The sequence below is a fragment of the Gekko japonicus genome, unplaced genomic scaffold (genome assembly GCF_001447785.1).
Source record: "Gekko japonicus isolate JY-2015 unplaced genomic scaffold, Gekko_japonicus_V1.1 scaffold12, whole genome shotgun sequence".
Lineage (NCBI taxonomy): Eukaryota > Metazoa > Chordata > Lepidosauria > Squamata > Gekkonidae > Gekko > Gekko japonicus.
The window spans coordinates 1,171,031-1,194,948 of NW_015161947.1; the positions used below are offsets into that span (position 1 = coordinate 1,171,031).

At 46.0% G+C, this 23,918-nt stretch overlaps 1 protein-coding gene across 1 annotated transcript in view; it reads right to left on the reverse strand.

Moving 5' to 3' along the window:
• Positions 1 to 19,763: 19,763 nt before the first annotated feature.
• Positions 19,764 to 23,918, reverse strand: part of LSM3 (LSM3 homolog, U6 small nuclear RNA and mRNA degradation associated) — a 5,947-nt gene continuing 1,792 nt past the window's right edge. The window contains exons 2-4 of the mRNA XM_015429376.1: positions 23,761 to 23,871; positions 20,416 to 20,511; positions 19,764 to 20,075 (exon numbers count right to left, since the gene is read on the reverse strand). Of these exons, the coding sequence (XP_015284862.1) occupies positions 19,995 to 20,075; positions 20,416 to 20,511; positions 23,761 to 23,871 (288 nt within the window). The 3' untranslated portion in view covers positions 19,764 to 19,994. The remainder of the gene's footprint in view (positions 20,076 to 20,415; positions 20,512 to 23,760; positions 23,872 to 23,918) is intronic.

Consider the following 23,918-nt stretch of genomic DNA (forward strand, 5'->3'; position numbering starts at 1 on the left):
TAACTAAAAAGGCAAATGCAATTTTGGGCTATATCAACAGAAGTATAGTGTCCAGATCATGTGAAGTGATGGTATCACTTTACTTTGCTCTGGTTACACCTCACTTAGAGTATTGTGTTCAGTTCTGGGCACCACAATTTAATAAGGATATAGACAAGCTGGAATGTGCCCAGAGGAGGGCAACGAAGATGGTGAGGGGTCTGGAGACCAAGTCCTATGAGGAAAGGTTGAAGGAGCTGGGTATGTTTCTAGTGTGTTTCTAGCTTCTAGTGTCCTGACCCCACTGCTGGACCTCCTGATGGCACCTGGTATTTTTGGCCACTGTGTGACAGAATGTTGGACTGGATGGGCCATTGGTCTGATCCAACATTGGCTTCTCTTATGTTCTTATGTTTAGCCTGGAGATGAGACAACTGAGAGGTGATATGATAACCTTCTTCAAATACTTGATGGGCTGTCATATAGAAGATGCTGTGAAGTTGTTTTCTGTTGCCGCAGAAAGTTGGACCAGAACCAGTGGATTGAAATTAAATCAGAAGAGTTTTTGGCTAAACATTAGGAAGAATTTCCTAACAGAGTGGAACAGGCTTCCTCGGGAGGTGGTGGGCTCTCCTTCTTTGGAGATTTTCAAACAGAGGCTAGATAACCATCTGACTGCAATGCTGATTGTGTGAACTTAGGCAGATCATGAGAAGGAGGGCAGGAAGGGTTGCCTCAGTGCTTAGTTCTTGTGGCCCTTTCTTACACACCCAAGGAAATGCTGATTGCCACTTTGGGGTCAGAAAGCAATTTTTCTCCAGGCCAGTTTGGCCATGGATCCTGGAGGTTTCTTGTCATCTTCTGGGCATGGAACAGAGGTTACTGGGGGTGTGGGGAGTATTTGTGAATTTCCTGCATTGTGTGTAGGGTTGGACTAGATGACCCTAGATTTCCCTTCCAACTCTATGATTCTGTGATCTTACTATTGTGTAGTCAGTCAGTCATTTCCTGAAGCCAGGTGCATTTGCAAGAAAAAAGCAGCATACAACTCTCCCTGCCACCCTTTCCTGTCATTGTCTTTTCAGTGCTCCTACCAATGTACTAGAAAGCACGCTACCTCCAGTCGTCCCAGTTTCTTCAGTTCTCATTCTGTATGAAAAACAATTTGCATATTTTCAAGCTTCAAGTGTGAACATGTGCCTGCAACAAACCTGGGTTTCCAACAGCATGTACCAAAGTTTGAGAATGCATACCTTATCATGTGAATGACGGTCATTTTACTGTAACATAATCATGCACTGCTGCTCTCCCGGTAATGTGAGGTTAGAGTGCCAACATAATTACTGAAAAGTGTTTCTTTCATTTTCCCCTGCCAGAGATAGCAACCACGAGGCTCTTCTTCATCAACCATTCTGAAACCTCCTTATTAATTGCAACCACTGTTATTTGTAAAGCAAGACAAATAAGGGGGGGGGGAGAATCCAAGTGGAATGCATTCATACAGTGATGCCAACTCTGGAATAGATTTGTCTGTGCATGTCTAGTACATTCTTTAGATGAAAAACACATACCCAAAAAAGGCATGGGAGAAAGACCAAAGTGAAACTTTATTATCATTTTCACTTCTCCTTTTCACCTTTCTTTATGGAACTCAAGGCCGCTTAGAATTCCCAGAAAGACTCCCATCCAGGAACTGACCAGATACTGACCTGCTTGGTTTCAGCAAGGGTACCTATCATGGGCCTTCCAACCATACCAAGACTCTAACTTCTCCTTGTAGGTACTGGAAAGTCATTTGAGCAATATGAGAAATCCAAGAGGTACAGGATACGAGTTTATTGACAGCAATATTCTAAACTCTAAAGCATTCAGAGCAGATCAAAGGAGGGAATCTAGAGTAATTTCTTTGATGCCTTGATCCAAACCAGAGTTCCTAGCCTACTAACTCCTGTGATGATGGCAATGAGTAGATTCCTGAATGCAGTGCGTGCTCCCAGATCCGGATGCAGTCGGAAGTGCCACCTGTTATGGATGCTGAAAAGTGCTCCTTCCTCTTTGCATGTGACTCCAGTTTCCTGAGTAAGATACACAATGCAATTGGCTAGAGTTCTAGCACATGGACAGTGACATCAGGCCTGTAGCTACAGTGGGGCATTTCGGGAGCCTGCCCCCTTAATTATAAGCCATGCCCCACAAATAGCCCTGCCTGAAACCTTTTTTTTTTTTTATAATATATTTAAATATTTTAGTTCTGCCGGCGGGCAAGTGAGCAGCCAGCTCTCCACCTGCCGCACGCCCCTTTCCCATTGGCTGTGCTTGTCTGTGCTCACTGTGATACTTTGTGAATGAAAGCAAGGGCCACACACCAGATTAAGGCCCTATGACATTCTGATGGGCAAACTGGAAGACTGTGGGCTGGACTATAGGACAGTTCGGTGGATAGGGTACTGCTTAGAGTACGGCACCCAGAGTGGTGGTCAGTGGTGTTTCATCACATTGGAGGGAGGTGTCCAGTAGGGTGCCGCAGGGCTCAGTTTCAGGCCCGGCACTTTTCAATATTTTTATCAATGATCTGGATGAAAGGGTAGAAGGGCTACTCATTAAATTTGCTGATGATACTGTTCTGTCCTCAGACCACTGCCAGGCGCCAGCCAGAGGCAGCAAAGCTTCGATCCCCTAAGACAATAGGGACTAGGCTCCTGAACTTCCAGTAAGGAGCCAATAGGGACATTGGCGGGAAGTTTAAACCCGCCAATAGAACCAATGGGCATCCTCCCGAAATGTATATAGTTGGCCGCCCGGCTGTTAGTTTTTGTTCCATATGTGAAGTACTAATAAACACGTCTTCTCCTATGTCGTGGTCCGAGTCCTGATGTATTGAACCCAGTACTTTTCAGATACCAAATTGGGAGGAGTAGCAAACACCCAAGAAGACAGAGTTAAAATTCAACAAGACCTGAATACTCTGGAGAAGTGGGCAGTTGCAAACAGGATGCAATTCAACAAAGATAAATGTATAGTATTATATATGGGTCACAAAAATGTCAAGCACAAATATTGGATGAGAAATACGTTTCTGGGGAGTAGTGTGTGCGAAAGAGATCTTGGGGTAAGGGTGGACTGTGAACTAAATATGAGCAGTCAGTGTGACGCAGTGGCAAAAAAGGCAAATTCAGTCTTGGGTTGTATTAAAAGGGCCATAGCATTGAAATCGCAGGAGGTCATAGCCCCTCTGTAGACTGCCTTGGTCAGGCCGCACCTTGAGTACTGTGTGCAGTTCTGGGGGCCTCACTTCAAAAAGGATGTGGGCAAAACTGAGAGGGTGCAGAAGAGAGCGACGAGGATGATCAGGGGTCTGGAGACTGAGCCCTACGAGAAAAGGCTAAGGGCCTTGGGAATGTTTAGTTTGGAGAAGAGGAGATTGAGGGGGCGGGGCATGATTGCTCTCTTTAAATATTTGAAAGGCTCTCATTTGGAGGAGGGCAAGGAACTGTTCCAGTTGGCAGCAGAGGATAGGACCTGAAGCAACAGGTTTAAATTACATGCAGAAAGGTATCGGCTGGATATTAGGAAAAACCTTTTTCACGGTCAGAGTGGTTCAAAGGTGGAATCAGTTGCCTATGGAGGTGGTTAGCTCCCCTTCACCGACAGCTTTCAAGAAGAGGCTGGACGAATATTTGTCACGGATGCTTTAGGCTGGTCCTGCTTTGGGCAGGGGATTGGACTAGATGGTCTGTATGGCCCCTTCTAACTCTATGATTCTATGAGAGGCTCTGTGTATGCCACAGCACTTCCAACCATGGCTAGAACGTCAGGTTACTCCTGAGGCTGTCTAAGGTATTTACACAATAGATAAACAACTGGCCAGGCTCATGAGCCAATAGAGATCGAGGATGTGGATGCTCCAAAAATAAAATGGAAATCGCATCCCTGGAGGCGAGAGTCCCCATCTCTGCAAGACAGGTTAACAGCCCAATCAAAAATGAGCACGAGCCTCCGAAGGGTTGAGCCAATAGGAACGGCTGTAGCCATTAAGGGGGAGTGGCAGCTCCTTCCCTTTGCTGAGAAAACTTGATTGCTGCAGAGTAGAATTGGCACCTGATTTATGTAATGAAATGAATGGGGGGGAAAGTATATTTTTATATGGATTCATTTATTACCTTTTATTTTTAGTGTGTCTGGGTGTGTGAAAGTGAGAACAACCTATATGTAAGCTATAGTTGCCAGGGTGGGCTTGGGAAATACCTGGCGTTTCAGTGGGAGTGCTGCCAGGGAATGGTGGAGAGATCAGTGGGATGACATGCCATATTCATCTACCGCCTTAAAAATTTTAATTGCCCCCCAAAGAAAAAATCCTGGTTATGGGCCTGATTAACATTTGCATGTGTTGCACATGTTCGTCCTTGTGCAATTGCAACTCCTTGAACAACTGTTATCCCGTACCTGCCTCTGAAGGGGCAGGGATCTGGCTCACGGCGTGGGGAGAGCTGTATTTTTGTAGCTACCGAGTGACTAGTCATAACAAAATGAACCTATAAATTAGGCTTTGTTCTGGCTATCTGCCATGGAAACTACTACCCATCAGCTTCAGGGGCAGTACTATCTTGCTCTGGTTTCCTGAACACTGAAGATTAATACTGTCTTTGCAATACTTAATTTACGTACAAATAAACAAGAAGAGCATGAGTGGAGGCAAAGAGGGCCTACCACAAGGCAGGAGATCTGCTACTCATCCCCTGCAACATTTTCCTGACTTTAAATTGATCAATAGGCTGCTCTTTGGCCCATGGGGGAAACCCGGGGCCCTGATCTGAACTGGACACCACACAATGTGGGAACTGAGAAGAATCCCACAACTCCCGTCTGTTACACAGGGTGTGGACCCCAGACCCAATACATGTCAATCAACCCTGTATGTCCTTCAAAATATTAACCTGTTTCTTTCTCACATACCTCTGTACCCTCCCCTCAGCTGGAGGGAGTTTCACTGCCCCGGGTGCCCCCAAATTCTGATAGAGATCTCAATCAAGAACATGGAGCTTTAAGGAAGCCACCTCTAGACACTGGTTCTCACTGATAAAAGCATCAGCCCACCATTCCGGGCTACTGCTCTAACAAGGGACTCAGCAGCAGCTGCCATAAAGCTTTATCACAACATGAGGTTAAGGTGGAACAGGCAATTACAAATTCTAGGCCTGGAGGCTCATAGCTGCAGAAGTAGCTCTCTGTTGTGCTTATGCGTGGGAGATTATGGAACATTACACATGCCACTATGATAAAGTGTCCCACAAGATGCCACAGAGGATTTCACAATCCAGTTGAAGTTGGCTTCCCTTCAAATTCTTCATGTCAGACACAATCCAAAGTGTTAGATCGCGCTAACAAAGGACTCGTACAGTGATTCAGCAAGTGATTCAGCTTTATTGGAAGTAACGAACAAGCACTAACTCAGTAAGAAACCAGAACAGAAAACAGTGGGAGCTTATGCTCCTTTTAAACATAACCGGGCTAATGTAGCCACGCCTATTTACAAATAACAACCAATGAGATTGCTAGAATAAAGACCAATGGGAGTCTTTCCCTCCTAGGGAATGGTATCGTTCTGATTGGTCGCTGTTACGAAGCGACCAATAGGAAGTTCGCTCAGAGGAGCCCTGGTCTGGCTCGAAGCTTAACATGGGAGTCCTATGAGGTGATTCATGTAATCATTTCAATACATTACAATTCCTCCCCCCTAAGTTAAGCCATCATCCCAAATGTTTTATTATTTACAAACATGCAATCAACCTTTGTACATCAGTTATTCCAACAGTATTTACACTCATAGTCCTTCAGATAAGTCGGCATTTGCCGCGAACGCTGGGACCTGCGGAGCGGTGCAGGCTCCACGGGCAGACAAGGTTGTGGGTCAGAGTGGGGTTCACTACAGCCTGGATCAGGCACAGACTCGACTGGGATTTCAGCCCCGCACACAGGGTTCTGCCCTGACTCGGGGACAGTACCGGGCCTTTCGGTACTCACCGCCTGCTCTGGGGGTGTCCACTCGACATCAGGGGATTCAGCCGTCGGAGAGTCAGCGCTGTCCCTAGCCCAACGTCTCCTTAACTGATCTATGTGGCGCCGCCATATTCGACCGTCAGCTAACTGCACCACATACATTCGAGTACCCACAGAGTCGGATATAACCCCAGGAAGCCACAAGTGCCCGTTTGCATAATTTCGTGCGAAAACCTTGTCCCCTTTTTCAAACATGCGCACCTTCGGTTGCGCAGTGGTACGCTCGGACTGATCTTCTGATAGGTCTGGGTGCATACGGTTCAAACGGGTCGTGAGTCTCCGCCCCATTAACAATTCGGCCGGACTACGGCCTGTAGCACTACAGGGGGTGGTGTGCTGCAGCAAAAGAAAGGAGCCCAGCCTCTGGCTCCAGTCCCCTTCGTCCATTTTACCCAGGGCCTCTTTGGCCGTCCTGACCATCCGTTCGGCTTGGCCATTAGATGCCGGATGGAAAGGGGCCGAAGTCATTTGGCGTATGCCATTACTCGTGAGGAAGAGCCTAAATTCCTCAGACACAAATTGAGGCCCGTTGTCACTGACGATGACGTCAGGCAACCCGTGGGTGGCAAAAAGTCGGCGGAGCGCATGGATCACAGCAAGTGATGTGGTCGATTTCATATGCACGACCTCCAGCCATTTGGACATAGCGTCCACCACAATTAGGAACATTTGCCCTTGGAGAGGGCCAGCAAAATCTATATGCAATCTGGCCCAGGGTTTACCAGATGACTCCCAGCCTTGGGGTGTAGCTTGTGGGGGATCGGGTCTGACTTGCTGGCATTTGGGACACCCTCGTACCCATTCTTCGATCTCTTTGTCCAGCCCCGGCCACCAGACATACCCTCTGGCCAACGCTTTGGTGTGTACCATACCGGGGTGACCCTCGTGCAGCGACTCTAACACTCTCGTCCTGAGTTTGTCAGGAACCACCACCCTGTTCCCCCATAATACACAGCCCTTAGAAATGGATAGTTCATTTTGACGGCTTTTGTAAGGGCCGAACTCCGGTTCAACGCTTCCAACCGGCCACCCCCTCCAAACCCAGTTTAATACTCGGGACAGCACGCTATCCTTGGCCGTGTGTGCTGCAATGTCCCTGGATGATACCGGGGGTCGAGGAAGCTCCTCAATTGCCAAGACCTCACAGGCGGGGGCAGGGTCTGCGCCAATGTCCGGCACCGGGCACCGGCTGAGGGCATCCGCATGCCCAATCGCTTTCCCAGGCCGGTGCTCTAAGTCAAAATCATAAGCCTGCAAAAATATCGCCCATCTAAGCATGCGTGGGGACATGATGTTTGGCAATTGCTTATCGGGCGCAAAAATCCCCAGTAGCGGCTTGTGGTCAGTGACCAGCAAAAATCGTCTGCCAAAAATAAAATCATGGAACTTTTTGACAGCCGCTACCAACGCCAGACCCTCCTTGTCTATCTGGGCATAGTTCCGCTCTGCCGCAGATAGTGATCTAGAATAAAAAGCGATAGGCGCTTCGCTCCCATCAGGCATCAGATGGCTTAAAACTGCGCCTACTCCAAACGGTGAAGCGTCAGCAGCTAACACCAGGAGCTTGTGTTCATCATAATGCGTGAGTACGGCATTAGATGTCAGCAGCTCCTTGACTCCCACAAAAGCCTTTTCCTCGGCCTGCCCCCACTTCCATTTTGCCTCCTTGTGCAAAAGCGCGTGCAAAGGGGCCGCCACTGATGCCTTATGCGGTAAAAACGCATGATAAAAATTCAGGAGTCCTAAAAAGGATTGGAGCTCCTTCTTACTCACCGGCCTGGGGGCGTTTTGGATTGCAGATACCTTCTCATCCGTGGGGTGGACTCCCTCTGCGTCAATGCGAAACCCCAGGAAGTCCACACTTTCCACCCCGAGCGTGCATTTTGAGCGCTTAACTCTGAGGCCGGCATTTTGAAAACGCCTGAGGACCTCTTTAACCCGGTCCAGTAGTTCCTGTTCAGACCCGCCCGCAATCAGCACGTCGTCAAAATAGGGCACTGTGCCAGGTACCCCCCTTAGTAGACGTTCCATGAGGCCCTGAAAAATCCCAGGTGCTACGTTGACCCCGAATTGCAGCCTGTTCACTTTAAAAGCCCCTTGGTGGGTTACAATTGTTTGGGCCTCGGCAGCCTCCGGGGTGACAGGCAACTGCTGGTATGCCTGGGCCAGGTCAAATTTGGCGAAAATCTTGCCACCCCCCAGGGAAGCCAAAATGTGGCTTATTACCGGGACCGGGTACGAATGTTGCTGCAGCGCCTTGTTAATCGTACATTTGTAATCGGCGCATAGTCGTATGGACCCATCTGATTTGACAGGGGTTACGATCGGGGTCTCCCATTTGCTGTATGGTACTGGCTCTAAAACCCCTTGCTCAACTAGTTTGTCAATCTCTTTTTCCACCTTATGTTTGAGAGACACAGGTACTTTCCGATACTTCAACCTAATAGGTTTGACTGACGGATCTAAGTCAAACGCAACCGGGGGGCCCTTGTACCTTCCCAACCCTTCGGCAAATACATCAGGGAACAGGTCGTACAGCATGCCCCATTTATTTTCAGACATCCTGTTAATCCCAGAAATACCGATGCCCAATGGCTCAAACCAATCTAACCCTAGCAGGTTAACCCGGTCTCCCTCTGCAATCAGGAATGACAGTTTAACACATTTCCCCTTATACTCAACAGTAACAGAGTCCCGTCCGGCCAAGGGAATTCGGTTGCCCTGGAAGTCGGACACTCTGGTTCCCGCAGGCTGGAGCCGCCGCCGGCTTCGGTTCGGGAACAACTGGCGCCAGGACGCGGCAGAAATCACCGTCACGGACGATCCTGAGTCCACCTCCATTGTACAGGGTCGGCCGTCGAGGAGTGGAGTCACGGTGATCTTGCCCTGGCTGCTGGTGCGATTTACGGCCGATGCGCTCGACAAGGTCGCCGTCAACTGGCAGCTTGCTTCCGATGCTGAGGAACGGGTCTTGCCTTGGGTGCTGACTGGAGTGCCCCTCTGCGCTGACCGGTTGTTAGTTGAGGGATCCTTCTTCGCTGATCTGCAGACTCTGGCCAGATGACCACGCCGCCCACACGCTCTGCAGTCGACATCACGAGCCCAACAGGAGCCGCGCTGGTGCTTCCCGCCACAACCGGAGCAAGGCTTGACGTTGGTAGTCTTCGCTGGGGTCCGCTTGCCTCGAACCGCGTTGACGTCATCATCCGCGTCTTCGCCCTCGCTGTCTCGTTGAGCGTGTATACTGGGCTCTGCCACCCGCTGGCGGACCTCCTTCGTGGACTTCTCCGCTGCTTCCGCGGCCACGGCCTCTTCGTAGGCCACTGCCCAGGTCAGGGTGGTGCGGGCGAACAGCCTCTGTTGCAGCCTTTCATCTTTGAGACCGCAGACGAGACGGTCTCTGAGGGCTTCCTCCACGTTGTGGAAATTACATGGCCGTGCGGCTTTGCGAAGGGCCGCCACGAAATCTGCGATGGTCTCGCCTCCGGCCTGGTTCCGCTTGTAAAAAGCGTGCCGGCAGGCGATCTCCGACGGTTGTGGAGAATAGTGAGCCTTAAGCTTCTCCGTGATGTCAGCGTAGGTGACAGTCTTTATATCAGTTGGGGCCACCAACGACCTGGCTATGTCGAAGGTCCCCTTCCCGCAGGAACTCAGGAGGCATGCTCGTTTCTTCGCCTCATCGGTGATGTCGTGGGTCTCCAGATGGAACTCGAACCTGGACAGGTAGGAGTCCCAGTCTTCTGAGGAGGGTTCGAAGCACTCGAACTTCTGGCTTCCAGCCATCGGGGGAGACTTGGGCACCGGAGCTGGTGGCGCCTCCGCCGGATCGGCTGCTGTGCTCTGCTCGCTTTCTTCCGAGTCCGAAGTGTGGATGTCCGCAGGGCTGCCTACCTGCTCTAACATCCCACCTTCGTCGCCAATTGTTAGATCGCGCTAACAAAGGACTCGTACAGTGATTCAGCAAGTGATTCAGCTTTATTGGAAGTAACGAACAAGCACTAACTCAGTAAGAAACCAGAACAGAAAACAGTGGGAGCTTATGCTCCTTTTAAACATAACCGGGCTAATGTAGCCACGCCTATTTACAAATAACAACCAATGAGATTGCTAGAATAAAGACCAATGGGAGTCTTTCCCTCCTAGGGAATGGTATCGTTCTGATTGGTCGCTGTTACGAAGCGACCAATAGGAAGTTCGCTCAGAGGAGCCCTGGTCTGGCTCGAAGCTTAACATGGGAGTCCTATGAGGTGATTCATGTAATCATTTCAATACATTACACAAAGTGAATTCCATTTGAAGATTACAGCCAAGGCAGCCCCGGACCTTGTGAGTTTCCTTCTGCATTTCAAGTCATTCTTGTTGAAGTTACCAGGCTGGGCCTCTTAAAGCAAGAGCTTTGCTTATTGGCCAACTTTATGCAACACTGCCATCTAATGGGTGAAGTACAGCCATGCAGGAAAACATCACCAGCATAAATCCCCAAACTACTATATCAATGAATGATTGGAGGGATTCAAACACCTTGTTTTGCTTTCAGGCACTTTGGAAATTTTGAGAAAGGATAAAGGGCACCATCATAAAATGACTACCATGCAACAAGCATAACCTTTCCCCCATACATATCACTTTAAAATAAAATTTCAATTACATGAAATGTTCAGGAGTGAACATGGAAGATTTCAGTTTTCATAGAAGGCCAATAAAACTTTTAGGTAATAGTATAGTAGCTCATGCTCACTAATACTTCCCCAACTGAAATAAATTGTGCTGGGTGGTATCTGGGACTCAGAGGGATCCATTTGGAGCCAATATTGGGGAGTCTGTAAGCCTACGTGCACTGGATTTATTTGTACAGTGGATGTGTGTGTGAGAGAGAATATGCTGGATGTTAAAGGTGCTAGGAGCATGGGTTGGATTTCAAGAAATTAGGGAAGAGTAAATCCTTCAATTCTCCTTCTTTTTCTCCTCCTCTATCTCTTCCAGCTTTCCTTGTGCTTACTTTTATTTTTCAGTCTTCCTTCCTGTTGCAGCTGGAGCTGTTCTGGCAAAATCACTTCAGACAAAGAAAAGTGTGTGCCTAAGGTAGACTAACTGGGAGTGCAGGCAGTCTATCACCCTTTAAGATGATGCCTGGACCTTGCCAGCGATGGAAGCTGGGCTCTCCCCTCTTCTCTAATCTCAACTCCACCACTGCACCCTCTCATCAGTTTCCGCTGACCTTAAAGCTGGCTGGAGAAAGGTCATGGGGCTGGGGTTAAGGACAGAAAGGCTCCAGAGAGAGAGGCAAGGAAAGGGGGAGGAGTTAAAGGCAATGAAAGAGCAGAAAAGGAGGTCATATGGAGGGAGCAAAGGAGGACAAAGAGAAGAAAGGAACGTGAAAAGGGATAAGTATAAGTAAGGATTTTGGAATGGATCAGGAAGCAAGACAAGAAAGCAGGAAGTTGATGCCAAGAAACATGGGGAGGGGGTGACTGCTACAATGAGGATTGCTTGAACTAGGACTTTTAAGTAGCAAGGTACTTTACAACCTCTCAGTGGGGCATAATACTATAAGGTGCACTCTCCCAAGCAGCCATTTTCTCCAGAGGAACCGATTCCTGTTGCCTGAAGATCAGTTGTAGTTCTGGGAGATCTCCAGGCCCCAGCTGGAGATTGGCAACCCTGCCTAGGGGCTGGAAGTCCCTCGTTCAGTCCTACCTCCACTGACATAGTCATTGGTCCTTTCTGTCCCAGCTCTGTCCCAGCTACTTGCAATATGGGAATAATACTGGCTACTTTGCAAAGTTGTTGAAAGGATTACAGAGTTAATGCACCAAGCTAGTTTGAACATTATGCAAGCATTACTTGTTCCCTGTGCAGTATCCCAAACTACATCCCTCAGAACAAACTGGTGCAATAAAGCTATTCTTATATTCTACAGGAATGTTGGTTAGGGACATGAACACAAGGCTGAGATAAAGCCAACAAGGTGAAAGTTGTAATAAAGAGAGCTTTGCCTGCAAGTGCAAATCGTTTCAGTATTCTTCTGCTTCCATCTGCACTTCTAAGGGTGCAATCCTAAACACAGTTACACCTTTCTCAGCCCATTGACTTCAAGGGGCCTAACACTGTTCAGGACTGCACTATAATTGACCCAATGCCAGAGTATTTAGACCCAACGCTGGGATTAATAGCATCTGCTTTCGATCTGAATGAGGTTTCTGAGGGTTAATTGATTTTTGTAAACATGGCCTCCTGAGGGCCTTTCTAACCAATGCATTGGAATAACCAAAGATTGCCTCGAAATAATCTAAATGAGGATTTCTGCTGAGGCTAGTACATGCTCTGTCAGGGGTTCTGAGAAATTTAGGGAGGGCCCTGTCAATACAATAATGATTTACCTCAGAAATTCAAGTGTTAGACCTGTGTATACCCCTCATTCAAATTCTATACTTAAAGTAACATACCAAAACTATCTAACAGTAAATTTATTCATCATAATGCAGGTCAAAATTTTTCAGCAAATTCAAGAGGCTTGGGTGTAAAGTAGAGAAGGGGACAGAGTCAAAGTCACCTAGCAAACTTCTATGGCAGAGTGGGGATTCGAACCTGTGTCTCCGTGTGCTTGCTTCTGCAACTCCTACCTACTTAACATTTGCAAATAAATGCCAATTACAACAAAGACATTTCAGATCTCCTTGTGGAGTGGCAGTTACAAATGACACAAAAAGTCCTCAGTCCCAGGGAGAGAAATTGTATGAAACCATTGGGTAAATCCCAATTCAGCCATTTCCTGTTGCAGTCTCGCTTTTAAATTCTTTTGTTGAAGGATGTTAACTTTAGGTCAGTGTTCCACTAGAATATTCTCTCACTAGCTTCTGAATATTGTGATGTATAGGGTCACATACTTTCATATGCATTTATTCTTTTAGAGCTGCACAATCTGTCCTGTTACAGGCTCGCAAGTTTTGACAGCAAACATACACAGCACATGTCTCCCAGTGAATCAATGAGATGAAGACAACACTTCTTCACCATCTCCTTCAGAATCAGTAGAAAAAAGCAAGAGTCCAGTAGCACCTTAAAGACTAACCATATCTGCGGATAGATTTCAGATGATGAACGACATTAACAGGCAAATGACAATAGCAGGCGTGATTGGATTAGGTGTAATATGCAGAGGGATAGCAGGCATGGAGAAATCAGCACTGATAATAACAGGAAACCTAGGTCTCAATTCAGTCCAGGGGGATGCATTGTCTTGAGTTTCATTATCAGCTGAAATTCAACAGTCTCTAATATTCCTTTGAAATTCCTTTGTAAGAGAACTGATACTCTTATGTCAGCAACCGAATGTCCTGGAAGGTTAAAATATTCTCCCACTGGTTTTTGAATGGTGTGGTTTCTGATGTCAGACTTATGTCCATTTATTCTTTGCTGTAGGGACTGGCGTGTTATTCCAATGTAGAGGGTGGAAAGGCATTGCTAACATCTGATGGCGTACATCATATTAGAGGATGAGCAGGAGTATGAACCTGAGATGGTATGGCTGATGCTGCTGGGTCCAGTGATGGTGTTGCTAGGATCTATATGAGAGCAAAGTTGGTCTTGGTTTGCTACAAGCCTTGGTACCAGAGTGCATGTTACTGTTAAGCAGTTTGTCATTGTGAGTGAAAAGTTTTAGGTTAGCAGGCTGTCAGAAGCAAGAAAAGGTCACCCCCCCTTAGTGCTTGTGTGAGAGAACTATCACTATCCAGCAAGGGTTATAAGTTATTAATAATATATTGAACTAGCTTGAGTTTGAGCTGTATGTGACCATCAGTGGTGTTCTGTTGTCATTTTCTTTGGGTTTGTCTTGTAGCAAGCTGTCCCTGATTTCCAATCATCTTTCTCACAATATCAGGAGGATACTGTAATTGCAAAAATGCTTGCTGTAGATCGTTTGAATATCTCTGTCTGAGGGGTTGGAGCAGATGCAACTACAGCATAGGGCTCGGCTATGGACAATGGATTGTTTGATGTGGTTGGGGTGGAAGTTGGAGGCATGCAGATATGTTTGCCAATCTGTCAGTTTTCAGTATAACATGGCACTTATGTGTCCCTCGTATATCTATTCTGTGGTGTCCAGGAAGTTTATTTCTTGTGTAGAATAATTCATAGATTGATGGTGGGGTGGAAGTTGTGGAAAGTGTGGAGAAATCTCTCGAGGGATACTTTGCCATGGGTCCAGACAATGAAAATGTCATCACTAAATCTCAAGTAAAGAAGAGGTGCCAATGGGTAAGAGTTCAGAAAATGCTGTTCTAGATCTGCCATGAAAATGTTGGCATACTGTGGAGCCATGCAGGTGCCATTGACTTGAAAGTATACGTCCTCACCAAACCTGAAGTAGTTGTGGGTGAGAACAAACATGCAGAGTTCAGTGGCAAGAACTGTTGTGGTGTTGTCAGGGATGATGTTTGTAATGGCTTGTCGTCCATCCTTATGGGGGATGTCCTTGAAGGACATTCACTTGCTGACCTAAGAGAAGCTGTTCTCTTACAAAGAAATTTCAAAGGGAGATTAGAGAGACTGCTGAGTTGCAACCGGTCATGAAGCTGAAGACAATTCATCCTCCTGGACTGAACCGAGACCTAGGTCTCCTGTCTCATTACCAATGCTGATTTCTCCACACCTACTACCCCTCTGCATATCACACCCAATCCAATCATGCGTGCTATATCATTCACCTGCTACTGTCATTTGGCATCTGAAATCACACCACCCTCCAAGATATAGGACAGATGGACTCCCATTCTAGCTGTATCTGAAGAAGTGAGCAGTGTCTCACAAAAGCTCATACCCTGTCACAGATTTTATTAGTCCTTAAGGTGCTAGTGGACTCTTGCTCTTTTTACTGCTACAGATAGATCAAGATGGGTAGCTGTGTTATCTCCTTCAGAATCATGCTCATTGCAGCTCATCACCCTTGAGAGGCTGTATAAGAACAGACTGTGCATGCTGATCCATCAGATTTCATTCTGCTCTTGAGATTTATGCAATAGTTATGGAAATTCTATCAACATGCAGATATTTGTCAAGATATTTACTGATGCCTAACGATGGTTTCTTCCCCTTCTGCTTACAAGCAGCAGGATGCTAGGAGTAGTACAGACTGTACCAATAACTATACCTAATGTATACAGCCCACAAACTATGCTAGCTTCTGGCTAAAATAGGGAGAAAGAGTCAAGGAGATTAACTCCAATCTTTTGTTTACTGCATTAGAATCTCTAATCCTCATCACATGAGACAGCAATCCTGCCTTCCTTTTCAGAGTGAAATTCACGACTTACAGTCAAAAGCAGCAGCAGCTGTTTCAAATGGGCCTGAGCCAACCCAAGGCATAATGAGATGCACTCCTTATTTAGGTTTTGACACACCACATCCTATGGGATACTACATTTCTTAGCAGCCATCACGCTCCAGTATGTGGCTGCGGCTCTGCAAACAGATGTAATGATGCAGCAACAGGTAAAGCAGTACATCATGAAAGGTAAAGCAACACAGCCTGCTTCCTTTTAATAAGCTCAAGACAACAACTTGCTACAGTTAGTGGAGCAGCCTTCAGCTTGTGGGCGGTACAAGGACACCATTGGCAGGGCCAGCACCTCCCAAAATCAGGGGGAGGGGGTGGAAATAGGATGGAGAGACCAAGACAAGGACTGGGCAAAGGCAGCAGACCAAGCCTAAGATCTGAGAGTGAGGCCAACCTGGAACATTTTATATTCTATGAACTTCTCCAGCGTCTTTTTAGGCAAAACTATTTTTTGGTGGTCAAGCTAATTGTTTTCCAAGTGCCACCTTTTGCCAGAGTTTGGTAGAAGCACAAAGGCTGAATTCCCCAACTGATCTGCCTCCAGCTCAGGAGGCACCATTCTCCTCCCCTATCCAACCACACACATGGTTTTTTGTATCACGTTTCTGCCTGATTTATTAGCATAACAGCCAACTGTTTCTGAGAAACAGAGGTCATGACACACCTGGAGGATCAAGAGATCCTGTGCATCTTTACTGGGACACTTGTAAAAAGAAAAGTCTATAAAAGTATTTCTTCTGCTAAAGAGTGGAGACAGAGAAAATATCTATCTTTAGACAGCCTACAGGAAGTAGTTACAAGAGACACAGGCTTACACAAAGTAGAAGGGGGAAGAGAACAAGGAGAAAGATTAGATTGAGATGGTGAGTCAGAAAGAGCTTTCCTTCTCTAGGAGAAAGCAGGTACAGACCCTCCCTAGCTCTTAGCCCTCTAGCTGGTGATTTGGGCTAGAAGAAGAGATTGGATTTATATCCCGCCCTTCGCTTGGAGTCTCAGAGCGGCTTACAAACTCCTTTCCCTTCCCCTCCCCACAACAGACACCCTGTGAGGTGGGTGGGGCTGAGAGAACTCTGACACAAACTGCTCTTTTTCAAGGACAGCTGTGCCAGAGCTTGTGACTGACCCAAGGTCACATCAGCAGGTGCAAGTGGAGGAGTGGGGAATCAAACCAGGTTCTCCCAGATTAGAGTCCGCACACTTAACCACTACACCAAACTGGGCTAGGGTGTCCTTCCCTTGGTTCAACAGGCACAAGGTTGCTGTACAAACATAAGGATTGGCCTTTCACTTCCTCATAAGCATGCATTATTCTAACTTAAGCCCCACTGAGTTCTGTCAGACCCCTTCCTGAGTTTGGTTAGGCCTGCAGTCAGTATGTACAAATCCAGCAGCCCTGCCATTTACTGGAACCAACCGAAGTGTAAAAATGACAAGCAAGCCTTCAGGACCCCCAGAATTCTTCCATGAGGCTAGGTGTTCAGTGCCAAGACAACGAAAAGGAGAGGTGGCAGGGAGAAGATATTTCCAGGCACAACAGAGGAACCCAAGACTACACTTTGTGTCAGTGTTAACAGAAAGTCCTGAGGAGTGCTGGATGCAGAACAGACTCCAAACTGTAGTGCTGGAACACTGAAGCAAAAAGGTATCTCCTCTGCCTTTGAGAATAAAAGCCCATAGGTCAGACCTCTTGAGAGCTACTTGGAGCATGCAGCTCCATTGGCAAGGCAGACTGCCACAAAGTGCCCTCGACCGCTTCTCGCTGTTTTCCCCTTTTTCCTTTGTACTGAAGATCCAAGCCTGATAAAGAGTACTACAGAACTCAAAATCTCACTCACTATAGTTAAGTTTTAGCCAAGCCTAAAAGACTCACCACATTGTTCTTTTCCCTATGAATCAACATTGCTACCTGCCGTGTTTCATGTGCCCCAGTCTCTGCATTAAACCATGATCACAGAAGGGTGGCCTCTTATCCCATTCTTGTCTGCTCTCGCCTTCCTTCTCCCATTCACCTTCCCCCAGGCATTCTTGCGCAACTGGGACTATCAAAAAAACCCAACGTTAATCCAGGAAGCATGTCATTTAACAAGGCTTCTACCAGGCGATAAACATTGTAAACCATTATTCTTCTCCCAAGAATGCCACTGATATTTACAAAGCGATTGAGAACATTTTGTTCTGTAGAGCACTGCTATTCATGTGGCAACTGCCCACTCAGGGCTGCAGATTACAGCAGCCTCTTATTTGAAACAAATGACTTAATTCTATGAAATACTTGGTCTCTTAGTATAGTGTTACATTACTGATAACTATCGGGCCAGCCACGTCAAAAGATTCCCATGCAGGCAGCACCACCACCTAGTGTCCAGTGAGGATTTTAAAGATCGCCGCAGAGGCTCCTGTGAAAGGATTATACTAGGCCACGTTTACAGCAAAGGTAAAAATTTGGAGTGCTAGATTTCTGTAGAAAATGAATCAGGGAATGCTAAGCACCCTAAAAGCACCACAAAACAGAGGAAGAAAGAGATCCTTATGTCTTGAGCAGGGTTTCCTCGTACCTGCCAAGCTTTTCAGAAAATGGGCAGGAACATCATAAGGCAGGCCTTGAAACTGGCTGCCCTCATACAAATGAAAGGGTTTTCCTATGGCTGCCATAGAGGATCAGGACTGGTAAGCACCTGAGCTTTTGGCAGTGTGTAGTTCCATTAGTGTGTTACGGGGAGTGGGTTTCTCTTTCTGACATTTATTTTATTTAAAGATACAGCATTGAGTTCTCTTCGTATTTTATTTTTAAATTTTTGGTATTTTGTGTGTGCGCGCATCTGGAAGTTATGGTTGACTGTTGCCATGAGCTTCTTACACAAAGCCGACAGGACACTTTGTTCTAGTCTTAAAAGAGTCCAGGGAGAGGGCCTGCTCCATGAAGGGAAATAAGTGTTCAAGAACAGAAGTCCACCCACTCCCTTCTAGAGGCTTGCTGTCCTCCCAGTGGCTGGACCATGCTCCCAAAGCACAAATAATACTGATCTCGACACAAATGGCTGGACTCTGACTAAGGCAGCTTCATGTGTTCAGCATGGTTACCCTGCAGCTCCTCAGCAATGTGAGGAGGGAGGTATTATGTTCACCTCTGCCTCCCGTAGCAACCAGTGCTCAGTTTAAATGGCTTGGAGCTGAACCCAAGAGAGCTCCTTTAAACAGCTGAACTGATCTGTGTGGTTCATGCCCATCCCTGTGGTAGAACCAGACAAGCTGCAGCTTCCTTCGCCCTTTGTGGTCACTAGTACATGCTCCAAATAGTCCCACTACTGAAACATACAGACTACAAGCATGTAAACTACCCAAACTGACAGGAGTACTCACAGTCAAACTGGTGTCTGTTGAAACATTGGCTGATTAGGAACTCAGCTGCTTCTTCAGTGGGTGCCCCTCTCCTGTGGAAGGCTCTACTCTTTGAGGGTGACCTGGCATCTGCTTTGCTCTCAAGCACTGCACAAGAACACTTCTCTTTTTACAGAGACTTTTAACTATAGGGATTTGATGTTTTAAAATTTTTAGTCATGTGCTTCTGGCCCAAGGACTGTTTTTATGAGGATCCTTTTAGGCTGATGAACATTGGCTGCGGTCACACGGAACATTAGCCACGCAAGAGAGACGGAAGACAGGCGGATTTTCCGGGCACGATCTCACCGGCACATCTGGGAAGTGTAGCGCTTCCGTGGCACAACCGAGGCTTCCCAGCGAAAACGCGCTGCAAAAAACTAGTACCTCGGAGGTACTAGTTTCCGGAAACTGCGGGGCAAGGGTGGGCGTCTGATCGCGTTTCCAGTGGCATCCGGCGCCCGCCTATGTCCCCTTGAGAAAAAGGTTTTTTCCCCCCAAGTCTCCGTGGATGCGCACATGCACCCAACGGAGCATGCGCATTCGTCATGTACACAAAATAAGAAAACCAGTTTGCCGCACCGCGCGCTTCTTCGTTGCGCGCAGGCTAGTCCTGTGATCGGCACCTCTCCCTACCCACGGAACCTCCACGGTACCTCCACAGGACCTCCACGGGAGGTCTGATCGCTTAACCGTGCGTTCGTTTGCCCCAGGGCAAACAGCCACGCTCCCCCCCCCCCCCCCTTTTCCTGCCCGTGTGACCAAAGCCATTGTGTTTTTATACTCAGGCTGGTTTTCTATGGTTTGTTAATGATCTTCATGCTCTTTAATGAACTGATCATGTTTTACATTCTGAGCCACCTTGAGCAGCTCTGTGAAAAGGTGGTATATAAATGGCCTAAATAAATGCAGCACACATTGAACCGAGACTGCAATCATTTCTCACACTAAATACACATTAAATAAGCAAACTAGAGATTTTATTTAAACAAAACATAACTGCCACAAGGGGTTACAGGTTAAATCCACTGATTTGACTCAAGAGACTGTTAAGGGTTTAAATTAATCTGGTAAATACTCAAGTCTTTTTTTTTTTTTTTTTTGCAAAATGAAATGGTGTCTTGACAACGTAACGTTGAACCCTGGTAGTCTTCTGTAAAAGAAGTGCAGAATCTTCACGTCTGAACAGCAGAAGCCAGTGTCCAGTGGTCTGCCACTTTGCAAAGGATAGGTTTTCATTGTTTCAGCCAACCCTCAGGGGAGGAGCCACGAGTACAACTCCATCTCCTCTGACAAACAGCATTGGAATATTCCGCTTGGTAGACTGTGGAAGAAAAACAACGTACAGACTGTATCAAAGGTGGGAAGCAAGTGTTAAAGATAAACACTGTTGCAATCCAGCAGTGCAATTCTGAATGTACAAGATTGTGTGGAAATAAATCCAAACTGCAAAATCTTAAATATAGCAACCGTTTTCACTGTACAGTGACACATTGTACCTCTCACTGATTATAATTTGCTTGCTATTACCCGATATCAAGCCACTACAACGTTCTCTAATGAGAAGGACAAGGCTAGAATTTAAATTCTAACAACACTGTGATTCCGAAACAGCATTTGCGCTTTTAAAAAGCCATGATTCTTTTTTAATGGAAAGCTCTTACTTTATAAATCTCTTCATAGGTCTCTTCATCAATCTCTATTGTTGTCACAGTCTCTTCGACATCACCCAGAATCATGTTTAAGTGCTGGTCATAAGCCTGTAGGAGTGAAAGTATTTTAAAATTATGATGATTGCTATTGATAGGGCCAACAGCAAGTTTTAACTCTTAGATACTTAACCCCAAAAGCTATAGATCAGTGGTGGTGAACCTATGGCACGGGTGCCAGAGGTGGCACTCAGAGCCCTCTCTGTGGGCACGCGTGCCATCGCCCCAGCCAAGCCCAGACCATCATTAAAGTGTTGAATTCTCTGCCAAATAATTTTAAGTAAATGAAAGCATTTGGGATTGCTTTCCTTACTTTGTTTGGAATATCTTAAGTTAATGTATGAGTTGTTTTTTCTAAAGTAAAACCTCAGTATTCAGGTTAAATTGCCGTGTTGGCACTTTGCGATAAATAAGTGGGTTCTGCGTTGCAGTTTGGGCACTCGGTCTCTTAAAGGTTCGCCATCACTGCTATAGTTTCGTTTCTTCTTCCCCTGTTATTGGTCTTGAACAATAAAGCTGAAAGGAAAACTGAAAGGAAAACTTAAATAGGACCCATGTCTAAAAACATCTCCCTTTAACACTTCTCTGTAACCTCTAGAAATCGAGCAACAAAGTAAGTATATTTGGAGTCAGAATCCTCACGGAGAAATTGAACCTTTGCTCAAATGTCACTAGAGGAAGCACAGTCCATTACTCAAGACACGGCATAATCCATTTTAGCCTAAACTAAAGCACATAAGGGCATTGCAGGAGAATATCTGCAAGTGAGTCCACCGACTGAAGGGGACAGGGACATAATAACTGATCCAAAAAGGGGATCCTTAGCAGATGACCCAACAATATCATAGAAAAGGGGCAGTTAAATTGTGCATGCATAAAGGTCCTACATAACTCTGGGCTAACCAAGAATTCTAAGTAGGGAGTTTACCCTTAGACAGAAGGCCCAAGGCAAGTGGACAGCACGTCCTCCTAGCATCAAAATGGGTACAGCTCTTATCTCTTGCATAAATCAGTTTGGTCACATGTTTTTCACACTGATTTACCGAGGAAGGAAAAAAGGTCCGACACTTTAAGATTTATAAGAGATAACTTCTGTTCAAAAAGCAGGAACTAGGAAACCTTATGAGAGTCCCTGAGGGTGAAAGCCATTGATCCAGAATTTCCACTTGCACTGTGATATACTTTCCCAGCATATTTCCCCCCACTCTTGGAAAATATGGGATTGCTTAACACAGTTGTGGAATGGTCTTGTGCTTGAAGAAGAGTTGGTTTTTATACCCTGCTTTTCTCTACCTTAAGAAGTCTCAATGTGGCATACAATCTCCTTCCCTTCCTCTCCTCACAAGAGTCACTTTGGGAGCAGTGTTCTCTCCAAGCTGAGTTAGAGTGAGCTAGCTCACAGTTTTTTAGCCTCTGGCTCACACATTTTTTGTCTTAGCTCAGGAAGGATGCCTCCAGAGCAAACTAATTTATGCAGGAGGCAAATCGCTCACTCACAACTTTAATGCCAGTAGCTCACAAAGTAGAATTTTTGCTTACAAGACTCCACAGCTTAGAGGGAGCATTGCTTGGGAGGAAAGTGGGCTGAGAGAGTTCTGAGAGAACTGTGACTAGCCCAAGGCCACCCAGCAGGCTTCACATGGAGAAGTGGGGAATCAAACCCAGTCTACCGCTCTTAACCACTATACGAGCTAGTTCTTGAAGACCAATTTATATGTTTTATTAGCCTACAGTTGAAAGTCAGTTACATCATTTATATGTCACACATTCTTTATCAAATCTAATCACTCAAGAAATAGCTCCTCCAAATGAATACCAATTGATTTGCATTTACTAGGGCAAGAAGGAGGATGTAAACTGCAAAAGTAAATGAAAACTATCCCTCAGGTTTTCAAAAATTGTGACAAAACTGAAAGAGCTGGGAAACAGAAAGTACATCTTAAAAAGCGGTTTACTCTTTCTGGAACAGCAGTCTAGCTGCAGTCCTGACCCGGATAGCCCAGGCTAGCCTGATCTCGTCCGCTCTCAGAAGCTAAGCAGGGTCAGTCCTGGCCATTGTTTGGATGGGAGACCACCAAGGAATACCAGGGTCATGACATGGAAGCAGACAATGGGAAACCACCCCTGAATGTCCCTCGCCTTGAAAACCCTACGGGATCGCCATACGTCAGCTGTGACTTGACAGCACTTTCCACAGCCACCACAGCTGCAAATAGTTTGTGTACATTTTCTCACACACTCAAAATACATACACTTTGGAGATATAGGAGTTATTTGAGAACTGCACTATAAATGCCTGCTGTATGGATGACATCAAGTTTGTAGGATTTGTCTTTCCTGCCCATTCCTGAAAAGTGCCCTCTTACAACTGAATCCATCTTAAGGAGACCCATTGCTAGCTTGAAACACAGCAGTTACATGTATAATCCCATATAATGAGGAGACACCTCCAAAGAGGGTATTACACTTCTGCATTAACTAGCAATATAGCGACAAAGGCAGCAAATTAAAACAAAGTAGATACTATGCTAAGTGCACTGCTGAAAACATGCATGGATATTTGGACAGGAATACTCTGTTTAGACAGAAGAAATACCCTCTTTTGATAGACATTTTCCGTGTTCATGAAGCATCTATTTCACATCTTCAAATCTTTGGTGACAGCCCTTCTCAAAACACACTACTATTTCTAGATTTACCACTTCTAAGAAAGTCTCTACTCATACCCTCCAAACCTTTTGTTCCACAGCAGTTCTGTTGGCCTTCAATAACTTTGTAGTGCTTTTTAAAAGGCCAAATGAAGTGGCATATTTGAGGTCCTTGATTGGATCCCAAACAGTTTCCCTTAAGAGTGGCAGGACCCAATGTGAATCAAGGCTTGTTTCTCTGGCTCAGGTGTTTCCACTACAAAGATCACACCCATCCCTTAAGCTGGTAAGAAAATATTCCTTTAATGAATTAGTAATTCCCCACCACCACTACATCTAAAAGCAGCTTTGGAAGGCATGATTTCTGGCCATCTTGGATTCACACCACAGTAACATTGAGACTAGACTACTGTAAGGCAATGGACATTGCATCTTTTTCAGGCAAACAAAGGCCACAATGAATCTCCCAAGAGGACTTCAACAGCTAAGACAACTGGACTGTTAACTTCACTGTATTTTAGAAACTGTAGCCTTTGTTCTAGAAACACCTGCATGAATTCTGTTACCGAAGTCACCTTTTTATAACAGCAGAGCAGAATAATCTTATATTGATCCATCACATTTTCCAGCATCCCTATAGGGTTTTACTTACATGTAACCTGCCTCGAAGTTCTCTGTCATTCCTCATTTTCACATATATTCGCTCATCAAGACTGAGCCTGATGAGATCCAAAGGCTCTTCTACAGTATTGGTAGTTTGTTGCTATAAGAGAAGAGGAGTCATGTAGTACAAGGCAAGAGATGCTCTTT